The 21,099-nt window shown below is 39.7% G+C and overlaps 1 protein-coding gene and 1 long non-coding RNA gene across 2 annotated transcripts in view; one reads left to right on the forward strand and one right to left on the reverse strand.

Annotated features, from left to right (window-relative positions):
* The window catches only part of pdia5 (protein disulfide isomerase family A member 5), a 220,977-nt gene extending 208,403 nt beyond the window's left edge, over window positions 1–12,574 (forward strand). The window contains exons 16-17 of the mRNA XM_062967407.1: window positions 7,835–7,969; window positions 10,982–12,574. Of these exons, the coding sequence (XP_062823477.1) occupies window positions 7,835–7,969; window positions 10,982–11,062 (216 nt within the window). The 3' untranslated portion in view covers window positions 11,063–12,574. The remainder of the gene's footprint in view (window positions 1–7,834; window positions 7,970–10,981) is intronic.
* LOC134295314 (uncharacterized) lies at window positions 12,107–20,672 on the reverse strand. The gene is made up of 2 exons (XR_010001856.1): window positions 18,823–20,672; window positions 12,107–12,858 (listed from the first exon to the last, which is right to left on the reverse strand). It is a non-coding gene; the product is annotated as an uncharacterized LOC134295314 (long non-coding RNA).
* Between the last annotated feature and the right edge of the window lie 427 nt (window positions 20,673–21,099).

The following is a 21,099-nucleotide window of genomic DNA, read 5'->3' on the forward strand; positions in this document are numbered from 1 at the left end:
ATGCACATAAAATCCTAGCTAATAAAATTGTAAAAATTACAGCATTTCCTAAAATGCAGTAGAACCTCCAACAAAGTCTGTAATGATTGGACTGGAGCATTTTACACTTCTCGGGTACAGATCACTCCCTCTTACACATTGTAGCTGACTTTTGGCATGAAATGCCTGGAGTCTAATATGGTGGTACTGGTGGTCAGACATAGGAATGCTAAGCTCCCTGTCTAACTGTGTGTTTGCGTGTATATCTACACGCACACATGTGCACACACATGTTCTGCAGATATTGATTCCAGTACAAGGATTCCTACATCTCAAGAGCCAGTAGGTTTGGTCTCTGGCATAGTCCTAATTTCTACTGGTTCAGTGAATCCAGCTAGACATTGCCTGATTCAGAGCCTTGGATCATAGGATGGGGTTCACTATGTGTTCTCACTGTATGAAAGAATTGTAGTAGTATGGCTACTTCTGAAGTGAATAAGCTGGATATTATGAATCCTTGGAAGCTCCGTTTCTTTTTTAGGAGCATATGGAGTTTTTGGAATTATGTCCTCTGTGTGTGTATGCATGCACATGTACTAATTTTGTTTACTGCCCATTTGATCTTTTATGCTTCATCAAGGGCATAGAAAATTGAGGGAAATTTATTTCCATGACATCACTGGAACTGCAACCCAATGCGAACCTATTTGGATGGAAATAATGCTGACATTTGGCTGCCCTGGAGGCAAACAAATGTATATTTATTTGCAGACAGTTCCCGCCTTCCAGTGGCCTTATGGGATATAGTTGATTTTTAATATATATTCAACATGTATCCTGTGTGGATGCGAGAAGCAGTAGAAGAAAAAAATATTGTCACAGTATTTTGACCATCTGCTGTTGTGACTCAAGTAATTTTGACTCAATTATTGTTGTAGAACCTTTCTCTTGTCAATTAGTACCAATAATTAACAGGAGAATAGCAAGGCACTTGAAGTATGATTAGCAAAAGCATGCATGCAGGTAAACAATTACGAATCTTGAATTTGCTACTTTCCTGTGTGTGTGTGTGTGTGTGTGTGTGTGTGTAGAGGGGACAAGGAGCATTTTAACATATCCTATTCTAAAAAAAGTTTACTAATGAACAATTTTTCTGATACATTTCCCAAGCCTGATGGCATGTTCTCCATCAAATTTGCTTTCTAGAGTTTTTATTAAAGTTTCATTGAGGATTTCTTTCCAAAAGTTGTATTATTTCTTCTTTGTGATCTTTGTGCCTGTGCATAGATCTTCAGACACATCTAGAGTTGTATTTTGGCCCTATTCCCACCCCAGTGAGATGCAGATAGCTCTGCATTACCAAGGATGATTGAAAAATCTCTACAGGGCAATAAGAGCGACACCGTTATCTGCAAGATTTGCTCCACAGCAGTTCTTTTGTTAGATAGCGAACTACCAAGCATGTGCATGGCTACCTACCTTCTTGATTACCTTCTAAGTGACAGGAAAGGGACTTGGATCTCCCAATCTGAGAAACATAACTTAGTGGCTCAGCAAATCACTACAGCTAAGCATATAATGAGTTTTAATGCAAAGGCCATGGTTATTGCTATAGTCCCACATAGACATTGTGCTGGCCCAACCCAGGATACAACATCTGCCACTGAGGATCCGTCATTCAAGGAACAAGAGCTGTTCTAGTCATCTATGGATGAGAAATCGGAACATAGTGTGATGATGAGATTGACTGCTAACAAGCATGATCTCTAGTTACACCCTGCCCAGTAGTCCAAGTCATACTAGTTCAGGCTGTTTCTGCCACATGACTTCAAGTCTTGTTTTTTAATCTCCCTCTCGCCTAGATAGTGCTATCAGTTTTGTCATTCCTTTATACTTCTATGTCTGTGTATTGTATAAAATAGATTTAATGCTGCCAAAAAGATTATCTATTGCTCATTTGCCATTGTATTTATGAGCAATACCTTACTCCTTATTAGCATGTCAATAATTTATAGCATGTTAATATTGTATTATTCTGATCATTTTTTTTAAAAAAAACCCAGAACTTATTCCAAAGTCTCTTCGAAAGTGTTCCCCACCCATTGCAAAATTGATTGCTGTGGCAACAAAAGTTACTCTTTGCTTTTTTTAAAAGCCAGACTCCCAGCAATGTGGAACAGGTGTGCCTTCTGCAACCACTTACAGCACTCTGGAAAACCTCCTGGAAATGCTAATGTGTTTGTAAACAAAGTGAGTGGGAATTGTTCATACACCTTTCTTCCAGCGCAGTCTGGGACTTAGTGCCAACTGAGAGTTTCTTGCTCCCCTTTATCTTTCCCTGTTCAGGAAAATCAGAAATGAAGTCAGTGCTGCTGCTGCGGCGCTGATATTATCAGGAGCTTCCCTTACAGTCATGGCCAAGAGCTGGCTGGGAACATTTCACTCCTTCCCCCTTCAGGCCTATAACAACTAAGGAGGCCAAATCCCTTATTCTACCACAAAATAAATGAATTTAGAATGTATAGGCAACCAGAAGTGGTTTTGCCTAAACTGCTGAGCTGCTGAACTTGCTGACCGAAAAGTCGGCGGTTTGAATCCAGGGAGCGGGGTGAACTCCCACTGTTAGCACCATCATCTGTCTACCTAGCAGTTCAAAAACATGCAAATGCGAGTAGATCATTAGGTATCGTTCTGGCGGAAAGGTAATGGCACTCCATGTTGTCATGCCAGCAACATGACATTGGAGGTGTCTATGGACAACGGCGGCTCTTCAGCTTAGAAATGGAGATGAGCACCAACCCCAGAGTCGGACACAACTAGACTTAATGTCAGAGGAAAATCTTTACCTTTACCTTACTTTATTTAATTTATACCCCACATTTCTCCTAATATGGGCCCAAGGAATGGTATATGCTGTATGTTATTTCTTGCACATTTCTGTCAGATTAATGCACACTTCTCTGTCTGCCTTGTCTCTCTGTTTCATGCACATAGAAACAGGGACACGCTTCATGATGCTGAATATTTGAAACCTGGATTATCATTAATTAACATAACTCTGAATTTTGTTAAGTATCAAACAAACAAACAAAGGGAGCCTCCTTGGGACCATAACTGACCAAGCCCTGTCCTTTATCCTTGACAAATGAATTTCTAGGGCCAAAGAGGCAGCCCCATGTAGTCTGGTACAGGCAATGTGCCCAAGGTAAGTGCATTATGGCAGTCAGATCTTTTTTTCTGGGAACAAATGCACTATCACCTATACCAAAGCTGTTTAAAAAGCATTTCTGGACACAAGTGAGTGGAAAATGAGATCCAGAACCCAAACTCTTATGTTGTTAATGAATTGAATAGCTCCTTTGTATCCACATAATTTAGAGCAGTTTTTGCCCCCAAATCAAGATCAATTGAAAGCACCATCTTGTGCACTTTAAAAAGATCAACAGCATGTAGAAAAATCTTTCACTGGAAGGGAGTCAAAGTCCAAGCCTGGACACTCTCCAGGAGAGCTGTAAAAAGTTAAGATGACATTCACCAGCCAGAGTTGAACAAAGATTTGGCAGTGTTCATCATTTGGGTTGGGCTATTATAGCCTTTTTCTTTTTCACTTCTCTTGCTCTTTGGAAAGGAACACGATAGAAACTAAACTAAATAGTAAGCTAAAAGATTTTTCCAGTTAAAAAGGATATCCTGAGAATTAAACAAGAATTGCAAAAAAAATCAATTTTGGAGAAATCGTGTAACAGGCCTAGATGAATTGGGATTAATCTGTGTGTGTGTGTGTGTGTTTATGTTTATAAAACTCACTTATGGATTTAAGATTTTGAAAGGTGTGGAATAAATCACAAGTCAACCACACTGAGTTTTAGAATCATAGTTGGAAGAGACTGCATGGGTCATCTAGTCCAATCATCTGCCATGCAGGAAAAGCACAATCAAAGCACTCCCAACAGATGGCCATCCAGCCTCTGTTTAAAAGCCTCCAAAGAAGGAGCTTCCATCACACTATGAGGCAGAGAGTTCCACTCTTTTGTCTTGATACATATTCCTTGTCACAAGTCTCATATTAACAAAGCATGGCCTGTAAATGTCCAAGGCTGGATTCAAAGCAACAGCCATTTAAAATTTACTGTTTACTGGCTCTAATTGTTTGAGGATTGCCATTTAACGCAAGCAGCACTGCTTCCCAGTTGTGGGAGTATCACATAAGTGAGTCTTAGCATGATCACACAATTGGAGGCCAGAGGCAATTGCCTGTCTCTATGGAAAGTTGTTGAACAGCTCCTGAGATTCACCTGGCTGTGCTGCATTTTAACAGTAACAGCAAAAACATTTGAGTTTGGGATTTTTTCCCTCCTGACTTTCTTTAGAATTCTACAACCGACTTCAGTTCATTTGAAGTGCACCCAGGCAGGCACGTCTAGAATTGCCTTTCTGAAAAGGGCTCTGACAGTGTGAATGCATTACAGTAATCATGAGCATTAGAAAGGGATTTCTTGACTCCTAGATTTTAAGAAAGAAAAAAGCTAAAAGTGAGCATATACTTTGCAATAATCCATAGGAAGCCCAGCCTCACCACTCTGTACTCAGCTGGGCATCTTGTTCCTCCAGTTTAAAGCGGCAGTGTTAATCAGATAAGCATCTGCCTTCCTTGTGGGCTTTCATGCGGGAGGCAGGAATGATGGTAATTGCTGGTTGCTGTTGAGCTCTTGGGCACTTGTTTATACAGATTTGGTTTGAGTGATTACAGCTTATCTTCCTTGTGTAAATAATTTTGATTAGGTTTTTGGGACATAACATGAGTTATCCTCCTTGGCACTAATATAAATCAAACAATGTTGTTTAATATCTTAATCCCATGCCTGCTAATAACATTTTATTCTGTGACCTAGCTATCTAGATGTTCCTTTATATTAAACAGGACTGACCAAGTCATTCCATGGTTGCCATAAATTTAGTTGGAAATAACAAACCCTCCCCCCTTCTTGCAGCAAACTGAAAAAATGGCTTGACTAAATTTGAAGCCAAGCCAAATTAATAGCTTTCTTTTCATACATCCTAGTAACAGATTCCCTCTTTGGCAGATGAAACATGTATGATTGTCTTCCCATGAACACTCCCTTTCAAAGGATACTATGTTATGACTAGTAGAGATCATTTCTGGCTGCCGCAGGCATTGGCAACCTGGCATCACAGAAATCTGTATGTCTTCACAAATCCTGTCATTGTCTCTAATAACCTGGAAAGACCACTTTGCAAGGCCCAAACAGTTTAGTGGTAGCCTCATCAACCTGATCAAAGAGCTTTTGACAGCCAAGAATCGTGGGCCTTTTGGAACCTCCATTGTGTTGAGTGCCAAATGCTTCATCTGCCTAGCCAGGACAGAGAAAAGCTGGCCATGAAGATCTAGCCCTGCACAATTCAGGAAGTGCACCAACCTTGGTATTTAAAAAATCTTGGTCTTCTTGACAAGATGCTGACAGCATTATTAATACTATTGATAATGTTATGTTTTCAGTTTCTAGCAATAATAATAATGTGGTTGAGTCATGAATCGCTGCAGTACTGGATCATTTTTCTCTTTGTGTGGATTTCATCTTGTATGTCGTCCCCTCTCTGTACTAGCATCATCATCAGAGAGCCTAGTGGTTTGAGCATTGAACTATGACACTGGAGATTAGCATTCAAATCCCCAATCAGCCATGGAAACCTATTGGGTGACCTTAGACAAGTCACACTTTCCCAGCCTCTGAGGCAGGCAAAGTTGAACTTTCTCTAAACAAGTCTTGCCAAGAAATTCCTGTGATAGGTCCTCCTTAGGGTCCCCATAAGTTTGAAACAACTTGAAAACGCACAACCATAACACCATAATTTCCTACAACAATGACAACAACAACAACAACAACAATTTTATTTTTGTATCTCGTCACCATCTCCCCGGAGGGACTCAAAGCGGCTTACATGGGGACAATTGGCTACTCTGACTAGGGCAAAACGGGCTTGCAGCCCAACCCTGTTTTCAGGAGATACATATCTAAATAAAATGTTGTTGTTGTTATTGTTATAATATTGGAATTTCACTCTCTTCACCTTCCTTTGGACAGCATAGTTTCATTGTCCTTGGAGAAGGAGCTTTTCCCAAGGCTAGATGGGTCGGTCAACCATTTTGGGATTGTGGCCCATTCCCAAGCTGTACATCATGAAGAGGATATCTATGTCATTTGAAGCCCTAATCCAAGATAGGGGTATTTAATCATCACATGCAAGATAATAGAAATGATCTATATCTTAATAGAGATAACCTATATCTTTTCTGGTACACATTTACTTGAGCAGGAAAGGAGCATTCATTAACACATTAACATCCTCTTAAATTGACAGGTAAGCAACACTTGGTCTCCTATTCAGCTCTAAAATGAGGGCGGAGGCATTTATTTGTCAGAGTAGCTTGTTGGATGGAGCAACAACTCAAGCAAGGAAATAATTAGAGGGAGCCCAGAGTGAACCTATAGAATTGAAAGAAAATCACTTGCACATTCTTGTTAATAATTGGTAAGAATGCTGCTGTGGGTGTATGTGTAACATCTACTATGTGTCACGATGAAGTCGGAGGTCATAGTGGAATATTAAATGACAGTTAATTATGGGGCTGTGGCTCAGTGACAGCCCATGAGGCAAGAAGGTAGAATATTATGAGCAGATTGTTTAAAAGAAGCAGTGTAATGGAATCTTAAATTTTAAATGACATTAAATTCCCATTCAATAGATTCTAGGCAGCAAACACAATAAAATTAAAATAGAAAGTGCCCATCTCCACATTTAAGTGGGATTAAAACTGTACAGATGACTTTTCTCCCAAAATGAGTCTGGTGGGTGTATTCAGGCAAATGTATATTACTGAGAGTAAAGTCTTAGAATGTTAGGTCTGAAAATAGTGTATGAAATACTGAACATTAGAACTTGGGAAATTAATAACATAACGTTAATGTTAAACATTTAATTGGTGGAATTACTTGAATTGGTTCATTACTTGGGTCATTTGTCTTTAGAACAAAACAGACCTTTAGGTCTACAGTCATCCTTCCACATTTGTGGGCTTCTCCTTTGCACATCTGATTATTCATGGATTATTTGCTTCCGCCTCTGCTGCTGCCCTCTGCCATTTTTAATGGTGACTTTCATAATGTTGCTTTCCATCTTGAGCTATGTTCTCTTAAGTCAGGCTTAGTCATCAGCCAATCTTTGGTTGGTTGGAAGATGTCAAACTGGCGGGGTTGCTGGGCCCAGTCACACACATGTTTCCTCTTGACTGGCAGGAGGGGGAAGGAGATAGGATGGGGGAGCACGAGAACAGTAGGCACATGTGTTCCCTCATGCAGTTATTCATTCAGGTGAGAAATGGGTTGAAGAGTAAATGGTGTGTGGATCTCTAGAATAGAGCCAGATGGGGAAAGGGAAGGAGCTCAGCTAGAGATGTGAGATGACAGCACAAAGTAGGTAAGGGCAGCAGGAATAAGCTGTGGCAACTGTTTTGAAGACAGTGGCACTCCTGCTGTCTGTCCTGGAGACCCTTGCACCCCACCCCATCTCTTTCTCCCCCACCTGCTTGAGCAAGTGAATGTGCATGCAGCCAGGTTGAGCCATCTCACCAACACAGGTACTTTGAATTGAATTTAAGTCTGTGTTTGGTTATACTGGAGCAATCAGGCCAGAGCTGAATCCTCCACAGCGGAATATTTGCACACAAACTGGTGAACTATACTACAGTTTGAGGGTTTTGTACTTGGTTGACAGACCAGACGCAGAGAGTTCTCACTGATGGTTCTTCTTTAATTATTATTCCTTCTTGTGTTAGATTGCCTACGCTGCAGTGGACTGCGCCAAAGAACAGAATCATGACCTGTGTAAGCAGGAAGGTGTGGATGGTTACCCGACCTTCAACTACTACAACTATGGGAAATTTATAGAAAAATATAATGGAGACAGAGGGGTGAGTACATGGCAAAGTATTAAAACAGTAGGACGTTAGAAAGAACTCATATCCTTTAAATTGGTTCCATCTTAAATTATGAGTCTCTCTTTCCCCTCTCTCTTTGTCATTTTGCAAATGGGTTTAATGCTTCCTTTCCATTATGCAATCCACATGGCTGTACCATATCTCTCCATACATACACATGAATTTGTCAGGTCTATTTCATTCTGCCGAAGATTTTGGTGCCTTTATTTTGAGCCTTATTATTTACACATTTTTCTCCATGAAGTTTGCACTAATGAAAATGAGAAAATTGAACATCTGCCAACCCCATATCTATCCCTAGCCAATGTAGTGTGAAAGTTGTTCCAGCGGGTTCTGCATATTTATTTGGAATCTGTGCCTTGAGTTGCCCTTTGCATATTTGTGGAATTAAGAGAGGACAAGCAATAAGATCCTAAAGTAATATCTCCATTCAGCTTTATTGCAGTTAGTTCTTGTGGGAATTCTGCAGAAATTGTGTCTCTTCGGTCTTGATCTGCAACGAACTGTGCTACCCCACACTGTACACTTTCTCATGGATACAGAGTGCATGCTGTGTTTTGATTTTATAATGAGGTTTTATCAGCCTAAATATAAATAGCAGCAAATTGAGTTTAAGCCATGACATCACTTTGGCTTTACAAATGCACTTACAAAAATAAAAAGGATTTATGAAAGTGACAGATCTCATTTGTTTGGCAGAGGAAGATAAGCAAATGTGCATATGCTCTTTTCTTTTTTTAAAAAATCACAATTTGGGGGGAAATCTTGCTGCTTGTCCTCATGTTCCCAGCTGTCCCTTTTCATTTCTTAACATCTGAATTAGCACACAGAACCCCTCTATCTTAGTTCTTTCAATGACTAATGGAGAGCTGTCGCCCTCTATTCAACTGGAACATATCAGTTCACAGGAGAATATTGCTGCCAAGTACTTACTGGGAAATTGGCGATTTTGTAAATCCTTTCATCAGTTTAAAAATGTTTCCATTTGTGATACCCAACTAGCTCTCCTTCCTCTCCATACTAGGCCAACGTCTTAGCTTATATTATATGGTATTAGCCCCGCTGACAGTAACTCTAAGAATCTGTCTTCCGTGTAGCATCATGCCACTATTTTACTTCCATCGCACTCATGCATCATAAAAGCTTCAATCTATTACTTTGCAAATAAGAATACAGTCATTTACAATTCATTTTTAAAGGAATCTGTGCTGCTTATATGCAGTGAAAGAAACTTATTGGAGAAGTCTCAGTGGGATGTAGCAACCACCTGGGCTTATCTATCTGGACATGATCCAAAGCTGCATCCTGTTTTATGCATGTCCACTGGGAATATATTTACTTTATGGCTTTTCTGTTTTGGTATGTGGATTTGCCATTCCAGTCTGCTTTTGAAAGTCCTTTGTGTTTTGAATGCCTTTCATCAGAGGTGGGAAGGTAGAAAAGTATTCAAGAAAGTTACAGGACACCCCCCCCCGTTGTTGTTTTTTGTTTTTTGTTTATCTTCATCTCAGTCTACAATAGCCTTTCCCAACCTTATTCAGAGATTTAGATGACTGCAGTCCCAAGCAAAATTTTGAGGCACCAGATTGGGCATGACTGGTCTGTACCACAATGGCTATAAAACAAAACAGGTTGCACACCAACCTGTGAAGAAATAACCATGCAGCCGAACCCAACTCAAAGTGGAGCCCTTTGAAGGGCTCGTTTAATTTTAGGTGTATTCCTTCTCGGCATTTGCTTGGATATTAGGTATTTTGTTAAAACACAGAAAGAAACATCACACACAGCTTCACTGAGCTAGATAATACGTTTCGGATAACACTTGTAATAGCAGGTACATTGCTAATCAAAAGCTAGTTCTTTGGGGTGTTTACTGGAATCTCAAATTTCATGAGTAGTGATGCGTAACATTCCAAATTAAAATTGACAGATGCAGCAGACAAAATAACGGTGGCTCCATTCCCACTACATCATGTGTCCAAATAGATCGGATGAGTTGTCAGGTCTAATCTAAAGCCCTCAGAAATTAATGGAAAAGCTTGCGGACTTCTGTGGTGTTTTGGCTCCAGCTCTCACTGTTTAAGGGCATGACCGCATGGATTTTGATCGCTTGCAAAGAGGCAGTGTATTGCAGATTAAGGGCATGACTCTTTACCACAGTCATAGCAAAATAGGCACTGCACATTATCTTCTGAATAATGGGTTGCTCTAAAGGCATGGCATGTTCCCATCTGATCTTGGCAGCTAAGCAGGGCCAGCTCTTGTTAATACTCAAATGAGAGACTGCAAGTGAAGACTGTGTGCTGTAGGCCATATTTCAGGGGAAAGAACTCTAAAAACCTCATAATATCATAATATTCATAATATCTCCATAAGTTGACTTGAAAGCACTTAGATGTGCACACAGTTTGGAGCTCTACTATATGGGAATACTTTCACAAGGTGATTTCATCATCCAGTGTGTTTGTCTGAAGATCCCCCTCTCACATGGTTCCTGCAATGTCTTGTCCAACTGAGCTGTTAGGAGGGGGCTGAGTCATCATCTCAATTGATATTCAAAATATGTTGGAAAGGGTTCCTTGGAGGATATTCGAGTTTGGTTTTGTTGTTTTTAGGAGAAGGTGCAGTGGAGGGATAAGGTATTCCAAGATCTCCTTAGGAATTAATGTAGCTCACAGGTTTTACATAATTGCCTATCTTTACTGTAGATGTTGGGAGACTCCAGCTTCTATCAGTCCTACCAAGCACAACTGTGGTGAAAAGTGATGGGAATTGGATGCTGTAGTTCAATAACTGATCTTGAGCACCTGTGCCCTCTGAATATGGCTTTTCCTTAAGAGCAGTGACCCTTTGGGTACAAAGGCCTTCATGTCCTGCTCCTTTCATCTCACCCTAAGTTGTTGTCCACTGTTCTTTACGATGAAGAGTTAGGCACTATGTTCCATTTCCAACGTGCAACCAACTTTTTATTTTCTTATGTTTTAGGAATCTGGATTTACAACCTTCATGCGAACCCTCAGAGAACGAGACCATGAAAGGATAGGGAAAAGGAAAGACGAGTTGTAATTTCTGCCTCAAAACACAATTTCCACTGCACTGTGAATAATCTCAGGGGTGGTGGTACAATGCCTGAGATTTCACATCTTTCAAAACAAAACTAAAACTTTGTTTTTATAAGCAGCCATTGCCATTTTGTACAATTTTGAAATAAAGTGAGATCATTTGATTTTTCAAGAAAAAAATAAATGACATCGTTGTTGCCATATTCTGTTCTGAAGGAGAGGAAGAAGAAAGAAGAGCATTTTCTCGCCATTTTGATGCACCTATGCCCATTGATATTCCTATGCAATCTTTTTGTAATCTGTAGGTTTGGTAGTGATTTCCTCTGACAAGGTAATTTCTGCATTTTTAGTTTTTGAAGACTATTATATGAGAAATGGCTTTTAAAAATGGGAGGGGGGGAGGTTAAGGGAAAATGCAAAGGATCCATCAGCAACCGGTTCCATTAAAATGAGTGGAAGCTAACTGCAGCCACAGTGGACCACACACAGCCTCTTCAGTCGCAGTCACGAGGGTGTAAGTGCACGGCACTCCATTGAGGAGCCAGGTGTGATAAAGTGCACTTTAGAGCCCGGGCAAATGCCAGCCTGCACTAACCCTCCTGTTCTGTGATGGGGATGTAATCTTTGCAAGGACAAGGCAGGGTGCATGCAGTCCAATGCGCAGATTTGCTACCGTCAACGAATCATGCAACAAAGAGGAAGATATCTCTTCCCAGCCCACATACTTCTAGTTGTGTTTGGCAGTGCCAAACTGGTAGCATGACTAGTTGCAAAATGATACACTGTGTGTGTATTTTTTAAAAAGCAAGATTTGGGGACTGATTTTTAAGGTGCTCAGGGATAATAGGGAAATAATGAAGCAGCATTGGCCATGTTGGATCTTAATTAACGGTAGTGGTGTCTTTTCTTTATTTTATATTTTCTTTTTGCGGGGAATAATCTACCGTACCTGAACTGTTTACATATCTTTATAGAATGTATGGGTTATTTCAAACAAATGTCTCTGCAATCAGCACATCTTAAGCACCAAAATGACTCTCTCAGTGTATTGTGTTTGCATTCATGTTGTCAAATGCTCCTTTAAGGATAGGAGTGGTGTAATGCAGGTGTAAAAGTTCTCCTCAATTTATGATCCCACAGTATGAACAGCGTAGTTGCTCAGCGTTCCATTTGTATGTTCAGCAGAGACCCTGGTATTTTTGATATGAAGAAGCATCATGCAACAATACTTGTTTATGTTCCAAAGGCTCGTCTGTGCGTGTTAAGTACAAACAAGAGTACTTTTCTTTCCTTTTTTTCCTTAGAGTTCTATAGAAGCAGACTGTCTTTTTACAAATGTTTAGCCCTGTCAGCGATAGAAGAAAATCCAGCATTACTAGAAGTAGCTTTTACAAGTCTGTAACTGTGTGCTGATTCTGTGAGATTAGGGTGATCTGGACATTGTGTCTTCATGGGGTTAATGATATTTTTTTGTGACTTCCACTTTGATCAAAGAGAATTAAACAATTGAAAATGATGTGTTAATTGCTCTCTTTCTTCAGAAATTGGTTGACAAGAGTTGCCTGGAACGATGCACTGGGTTGGAAAGCCCAACTGACCCCTGATACCACTTCAGAAAGTTCGGATCTCTCTGTTCTCTGCCTCCATTTTGGCAGGAATGTTGTGGCTGGAAAACAAAAGTCTCCTTAGCTATGGTAGTCTCCCCTCAGTCCTGCCTATTCTTCTACAGAAAATAAAGTGTGTTGGTTTTTCTGACTCCTCAGTTCCATCTGGTGGAGGATACAAGGCAGCTGTGCAAATCTGTAGGAAAAAGAAAGTGAATGAAAACACATCACATTTTTCCTGTTGCGGTTTATTTCTTGCCCCTGTATAATAAGAGGTAGAAATGGATGCACATGCATTGGAGGTGGCAAAGCAATTTAGGGAATGAATTCGGTTCTTGACACAAACAGAGCCATTGGAGGGATTCTGTGGATAAACCCGGCTTGAGCCTGGCGTTCAGTATTGAGATATCTGATAAATACATCTCGTTTCATAAAATCCCATCTCTATTAAACATAATTACCCTGCTTTGAAGGATGTAAAGAATACTTCCTAGTTTTCTCACTCATAATAAGAAATAATGTATTCATTCATCAAGGCTCCCTGTCAAGAAAATAATCGTAACTGAGAAATGTTTCACATTTCGGCCTCTTTTTTTTTGTTTAAAAAAAAGACATAAAACTTCCATTTTGTGCAGATACACTGTATTGTCCACTCATTTTGCACTATATTTGATTAAAATTTCCTTAATTGCTTTCTTTAAAGAACAACAAAGGTTTCATAATCTCACCCAATTGAGGGACCCCTCTTCAATGGCTGGTTTTTTAATGCAAGAACAAAATAAGAGAATATTTACATTCATTCTGGCTTCCCATCATCATTTCTGAAGATGCTTTTAATGGGAAAGCTGAATTTAGTATTTGTAATGACCTCACATGAGTACATACTCCATGAACGGGAAATAGAAATGCTGGTATAGCAGTAATCTTCCATATTATCTGAGCAGCTGGGCATGTTCCAGTCACAGTTACATAACTAAGTGCCACTTACTTCAGTGGAAGCATTAAAACCTACATTTGAAATACTCCCATATAAATCCATGGGGCAAATGTTTTTATTTTAATTGGACATTATGCTTTGTGCTTTATCAAACTTTTAAGGCATACTCTGGCATTTTAGTGGCAAGAACACATTCCAGGCTGGTGTGCACTTTCGATTCCTGTTTTTTTTTCTCCTAAACAAGGGCAAAATGTGTGCGTAATTCAGTAAGTTTTCAATGCCTGGCTGATCTAGCCATTTTACCAAGAAAGAGCCAAGAGGGAGCAAATTAGCTGCCCGCACAGGGACATAGTTAATTCTCAGTAAGCCAAGGTACTCCCAATGCCAGGACTCCCTCGTTCCCAGTGAGGCGAGGCTCCCGTTCTGTGTGAACATGGCCACTAAATCAGGGTAGAGTTCCCCACTTGGCTCCATTACTGAGACACTAATTCTCACAATGGTGCACATCTATGCTGCTTTGAAGAGAGTACAGGGGGAGACCTGACAAGATGTTCCCCTGATCCACTTTTCATTCCCAAATCACTTCCTGCTTTTCTTTGGCCCCCAATTAATGCTTCTATGCATTTGGCACTCGTTAATCACTGACGCTCCCAGTATGTATTCATTGAATAATTATAGGCTGTTTTGCCTTGTATGGTAGTAAGCTTGTTAACCATAACATTAATCTAAGCAATGGTAGCATGCCAAATAGGTTTTTTCATTAGACTCTACATGAACTTTCCTATTACACAGACAATTAGCTGTCTAGGAAATTCATTGTTTTTCTTCCAGCAATGGCTGGTCCTTACCATTCAGTACTATCTTCATTTCTGTTGTCTGTTATTCATAGGCTGCTGTGGTTTTAGGCATTCACTTTTACAATCCGGATTTGTGTTAATATATTTCTTTGTAAGTAGTACAATCAGTGTAATTGTGGACTCACCCCAAAAATAAGGAACTTCATCTGTCTACAAAAACTTTCATTCAGCAGAAGTAACTTTCCTCTGCCACAAGTCTTATTGCTAACCTTTGATTGCCGGTTTAATGACAGTATAAATGCATTGGTAATATGCAGAACATTAATTATAAGCCATTTCCACCCGATCTAATGACTTCTGTGGCATTCAAATAAGATATAAAACTAACTACATTGATCTGCAAACAGATTCTTCTTTAACCAATATCATGTCTACTTGTGGGACATGAGAGAAGCCTCCCACAGGATGGTAACACATACCTAGGCAACGTCCTTGCAGACGGCCAATTCTCTCACACCAAAAGCGACCTGTGGTTTCTGAAGTCGCTCCTGACACAAAAAAAGTCTGTTTGTATAGACCATGTGTGGTCCATGGACATAATACATTTTTATTTCAGGACATTTGACATCCATTGTGTTGTGCATTTACAAAATACTAAAATGTTGAACAAATTGCAGTACTGTCAGGTGGATTTACATTTAATTGAGCAACTGTACATAATGGTGAGTTATTATGAATGGCTATGCATCAAACTGGAGGATGACCTTAAGTGGACTACCACAAGGTTCTGCCTTAAGACCTGTAGTTTTCTATTGTTGGTGATGGTCATGATAGTGGTGTTTTTTATGATTGAGATGAGAGCAGAGAAGGGAATGCTATTAAATTTGCAGATGCCACCAAGAGAGAAATACTTAATCCAAGACAGAGTGATATTGACAGGCTAAAACACTGGACTGAAATAAGCAGGTGGACTTCAACAGATAAATGCAAACTCCTCCATTCAGGGTCAAAAGCTGCAAGAACAGCAGGTAGAAAACTTCAGGTGAAAAATACTTACACATTTTAGTGGGTCACTTGCTGAATATAAACCATCAGTGCAATATAGCTGTTTAAAAAGCTAATCCTGATGTAGACTGCAATGACAGAAGCGTAGCTCTCAGATCACAGGAAGTTTTAAAAACCCACTCCATTCTACAGTGGCCAGACTGCATCTAGAGTACCAGTTCTGGACACCAACTGATAAGGACAAGTGTCCAGAGGAGGAAGAGCAGGATTGTGAGAGAGTCCAGCAACTCAAGTGCTATGAGCTATCGTTGAAAGAGTTGGGAGGTGGTTCTTTTTAAAAGTTTCAGAAGAAGCATAACTGGCTTCAAACAGTGGGCTACTTAAAAGATTATTAAAAGGTAGAGCAGATTTATTTCTCGCTCCAGAGGCTAGAACTGACTGGTAAAGAAACTACTGAGGAGCAAACAGTTAAACAACCCAATGATAACAGCTGCCTTCACACTACAGTAGAACAAATTATTGTGAGGAGATTATAAGGTTTGTTTTGTAAACCTAGCAGTGTCAAGGAAAAGCCTTTACCTTTACCTTTGCAGAATATAAACAGAGGTTAGAGAAGGTTAGGGATGCTATAGGGTTAGGGATGCAGGATCTGTTCTGTATTGCAGATCCTGCATTGAGCATGATTCTTAACTGCATAGCCTCCAATGCTCCTCTCTATTCAATTGATCTAAGCCACATGTGTCAAACCCAAGGCCTCCAAGGCACATCTGGCCCTCCGTGTCATTTTACATGGCCTTCCAGATGCTGGATTACAACTACTGTATTTCTCATCATTAAAGGTAAAGGATTCCCCTTGATGTTAAGTCAATGTCCAACTCTGGGGGATTGTGTTCATCTCCATTTCTAAGCCAAAGAGCTGGCATTGTTTGTAGACACCTCCAAGGTCATGTGACCGGCATGACTACAAAGAGTGCCATTACCTTTCCGCCAGAGAGGTACCTATTGATCTATTCACATTTGCATGTTTTCAAACTGTTAGATTGGCAGAAAGCTGGGGCTAACAGCGGGAGCTCACCCCGCTCCCCGGATTCAAACCGCCGATCTTTCAGTCAGCAAGTTCAGCAGCTCAGCGCTTTAATCTGCTGTGCCACTGGGGGCTCCTCATCATTAGACATCTTAAATAGAGCTGATGGGAGTTGTGATACAGAAAGATCTGGAAGGTTGTAGTTTGTTCTGGTTACCATAGCTAGGAGAGTAGGGTTCGAGTTTAGATACAAGGCTTGTGGATGTGATGTCTGATGTTAAAATGTTCTTTAACCTTTCCCAACCTCAGAGCCACAAGTGCTGTTGGATTGCAATTCCCATTATTCCCAGTCCACATGGTGGAGAATCAAATGTGATACCAGTTATTGTTCAATAATACCTGGAGACCCAAACTGAGTAAAAATTAAAGTGCACCAACTACTGTGTAAAAAAACATATAGTTGGCCCTCTGTATCCATGGATTCTCCATCCATGGGTTCAATGGACCTTTGAAAGGAACCAAAAGTTTGATGTGGCCTTTGATAAAAATGAGTTTGACATCCCTGATCTAGGAGAACCTTTATAAATTTAACTAAAAACAAGCTTTAAAAGCATTTTAAATATAATTTTAAGTGTGAGCACAAGATGAGGGACAAAATGCATGTCTACGTGTGTCAAGTTCAAGGTGGGGTATAATGCACTTAGCAGGTGAGACATTCAAGGCAAAATATGTGCACAGCTTTTCCAGAATAAATCCTGGAAGTGATGTTGAAAACCTGATAAATCAGACTAACATCAGACTATGGCAGCTCCTACAAAGTGAACATATAAAACAACTCCACAAAACTGCCTATAGGTTTCTGAAATGTCATGATTCTAAGTCAACTTGAAAGGTACAAAATATGATCTAAGTGAATTTGCTTCATTTTGATCTTTTAAAGTTACCAAGATGCTTTTACTGTACCCTAAAACCATTTTGGTAGAGTTTTGTCATCAGGTAAATTTAATGCTGGACAGAAATTAATTACAAAGCAATATTTGCTATGCAAAACGTTCATTCTCTACCATTTTCAAAATATTAGATAGGCTTTCTGTGCTGTTTCCTCTTGTTAGGTTGTGGAAAGCAGCACTGAAAAAGCCTAGTCATTTCCACAAAGTGATTATTAATAGTACTAAACTTTAAGATACATGTTTGAGTCAATAAAGTTTAAAAGCAGCCAATAAAGCTATCTGAAAACATTAACAATGATTCTGGGTTGTAAATTTTATGGGTAAGAGAGTTCCACATCTCTGCGACAGCAACCACAAACATGCACTAATGGCAATGTTTGGGCCGAAATCCAATTGCTATTCCCAGCAAGAGCTATTGAATCCACTACTGAATGGTTAAGTCAAAACCTATATAAATCTCATTGATTATATGAGTCTATTCTAGTTAGGGCTAGCAACTGAATACATGCCTCTGGCAATTATGCTGGGATTTAAAAAGTAGTAAGTGGTACTGTATATAGATGTTCTTAAATAAAATAAATCATGCAATAGGACTGTTAGCTGCCCAACTTATATCCATCCAGTCAGAATTTTATCGTTCTTGCCAGATGCCCAAACACAAAGCTGTTTCCTACTGTTTTGTAAGCACCATTCTCCACATGTGCATAGGCCACGTCTCCTCTGCTTTCTTTTCCAAAATCCACTGTGCCCTTATGTTTTAAAAGGTATGTTCAATACTTTATTTTAAAAACAACATGTTCCTTTCGGCACATGTTCAGAGGCACATTCCTGGAGATAACAAAAACACCATACCACCCAACTTCTCCAGTTTGGAATTGCTAGTCCTCAATGATTCTCTTACATTCCACTTTTTCAGCTGATTTCAAAAAGAGATGTATAGTTTGGTGAGGCACCAGCACTCTTTGCAAGAGCAGGCTAAAGATCTTGTGAAACTGCATCTGCTATTATTCCATAACATTGAGCCATGGCAGCTAAAGTAGCATCAAACTGCATTATTTCTACAGTGCAGATGCACCCTAGATCAGGAAGAGGAAAAGGCAGTTTTGTATTTCGCAGTACATTCAAGCAAAGGTCATTTACTGCAGCCTCTCCTAGATTTTCTGCTCTTCGTTAATAATTTTTGCCTTCTTGGTCACAATTTGATGTTGCTTGGCCATGCCTGTCTTGAATTTTGTCTGTGAAATGATGGAGAGCATGAGGTTATCTTGTGTGAAAGGAGACACATAATGATTTCACTATAAAGGTTTCCATAAATGTATGGATGTAAAATTTTCAAGCCAAACTGTTCCGCTTCAGTCCCCACCACCAGCCCATCTGTGAACTCCGTGTCAGATTTTGGCCCAGGCTCTCCCAATTAAACAGCGAAGGAGTTCAAGTTGATACTTACTGGTTTGTAGTGTCTAAAGCTTTTGCAGGTCTTTGGGGTTTGAATTGTTCGTCTCATTCGAAATCCTTTCACTCAAAAGACCACTTGGCCGAAAATGAAATGGGTCATAGAACTATAAATAGGACGTAAATTATATGTGCACGTTAACTGAGACTGGGAAAGGAAAGGAGCTCTTCCAAGGCCAAGACTGATCAAATGGCAACATCTCAATGGGAAACTGGATTCCTTAATTTCCGTGCCATTGGGGAGTAACCCATTGAAAAGAATTACTTATCTAAAGCACAATGAGTGATTGTCCTAAAGCTTCGGAGCAATCCCAGAAGATGAAGTCACTCCTGGCAAATTTCAATCGTCTTTTAAAAAATAAAAGTCTGCAGTTCTCAGAAACTGATACACATCCAGATGCAGCCAGTGATGCTGAAAGTTGTGGGTGGTCTGTTTATGCTACACAACATGGGATTCAGTGGAGGTGGGTAAAGTCACAGTCTTGGGGATAATTGTACTTTTACTCAAAGATGTTCTTGTTTTTCCTGTTGGTATTAGTTATAGTAAAAGTAGGCGTAATGATGCCTTCATTTCCCAGTTTGGAACTCAATACAGTTTACAATAGTTAAAATACGCAGTTTAGAATTCACAGCATACAAAAGTTAAAAAGTTAAAAACCAGATGACAAGATATACCATCCAAAACAACAACAAGAATGCAGCACGTTATACAAGACCTGTTCCCATAAAATATCAATTTTCAAAGGCTTGTCAGAATAAAAAGTGAAATGCAAAGCAGCAACAGGAAGTATACCATGTCTTGTGATAAATACAAGCCAAACATGGTCGTCGTCATAATCACCATAGGCAATCCCTCGTGGCTGAATATGATTGTCTTTCAGAGGTAGAGTCTTGGTCATGGGTCCATGGGTGACTGTGGAGACCTATTCTGCACCCACATGATCTTTCACACTGACGACATAGATTTCCAGATGGAACGTGGTCCCAACAAGGGTTTGCTTGATGCACTTTCCTCTTGGCCTATTTCTTCTTTTTGCCCTGTATTCATGCCTCTTCAAAATCCATGGCACCATTGGTAACAGCTGGCCTCCAGTTACAACACCCCAGTGGCAGGACTTTCTAGTTCTTGGTGTTAATTCCAAATGTTTTATGGTAACTGCAGTTTTTCAGCCTCATGTGACAAAGCCCAAGGCCTTTAGTTAATGGACTCCCTATAACAAATATATAACTCTGAGTGAGCTGATTACCTAAATGTTTAAATGGGTAACTATTGTATATTTCAAGAACTAGTCGAAAGAAAATGGGGGGAGGTGTGTGTGTGTGTATCTAACAGCTGGGAAACTACAACTAAAGCACTCCTGAAAGATACTCATTCAATTTCTGTTTAAATATCTCCAAAATGGAAAGTCCACTACCCTTTGCAGCACCTTATCCCACTCTTGAACAGCTAATATATGTCGCATTTTAATGATTTACATAGTATTTAATGGTGTATTTCATGTAGTATTTTATAATCTGGTTTGTATGTATTTTTTTTGTTCATCCTATATGTGAAAGACCTATGGTCTAAGTACTGAATAAACATGACATGACATTCTTGAACAGCGAATATGTTCTTTGCAATACTTAGCTGGCATTTCTTTTTTATACGTTACTTTGAATCCACTGGATCATATTTTAGTCTCTGGGCCTCAGAAAACAAGCTCACTCCATCTTCCACATGACGTTCCTTGAAATATTTGAAAACAGCTATCATTTCTCCTCTCAGTCTTCTGCAAATTGAACATATGCAGCTTCTTAAGTCATCCCTCATAAGGCTTGATTTCCAGACTATCTAGGCTGCCCTCCTCTGTTTATGTCTCACCCTTTTATAACTTGTGGTATACAGAGATGAACATAGTATTCCAGGTGAGGTCTAACTAAATCAAGATAAAGTGACACTATTTTCCTTCATCTGGACACTATACTTCTATTGATATAGCCTACAGTTGCATTGGCCTTTTTAGCTCAAACATCATACTGTTGACTCGTGTTTAGTTTGTAGACTATATAGACTGCTAGATCCTTTTCTAATGTTCTATTTTGAAGCTAGATGCATGTCACCCATCCTGTATTTTTCCTGTCTAGAAATATGAGATGTCCAAATAAAGTACACACATTCTAAGCAATGTGAATGCTGCAGAGGTTTCTGTAGAAAACACATAAATGCTTTATCACCACTTAAACCAGCAATGTGGCTTATATGTGGCTCTCCAAGTTGAAATGAATGCCA

Source organism: Anolis carolinensis, chromosome 1, assembly GCF_035594765.1.
Source record: "Anolis carolinensis isolate JA03-04 chromosome 1, rAnoCar3.1.pri, whole genome shotgun sequence".
NCBI lineage: Eukaryota > Metazoa > Chordata > Lepidosauria > Squamata > Dactyloidae > Anolis > Anolis carolinensis.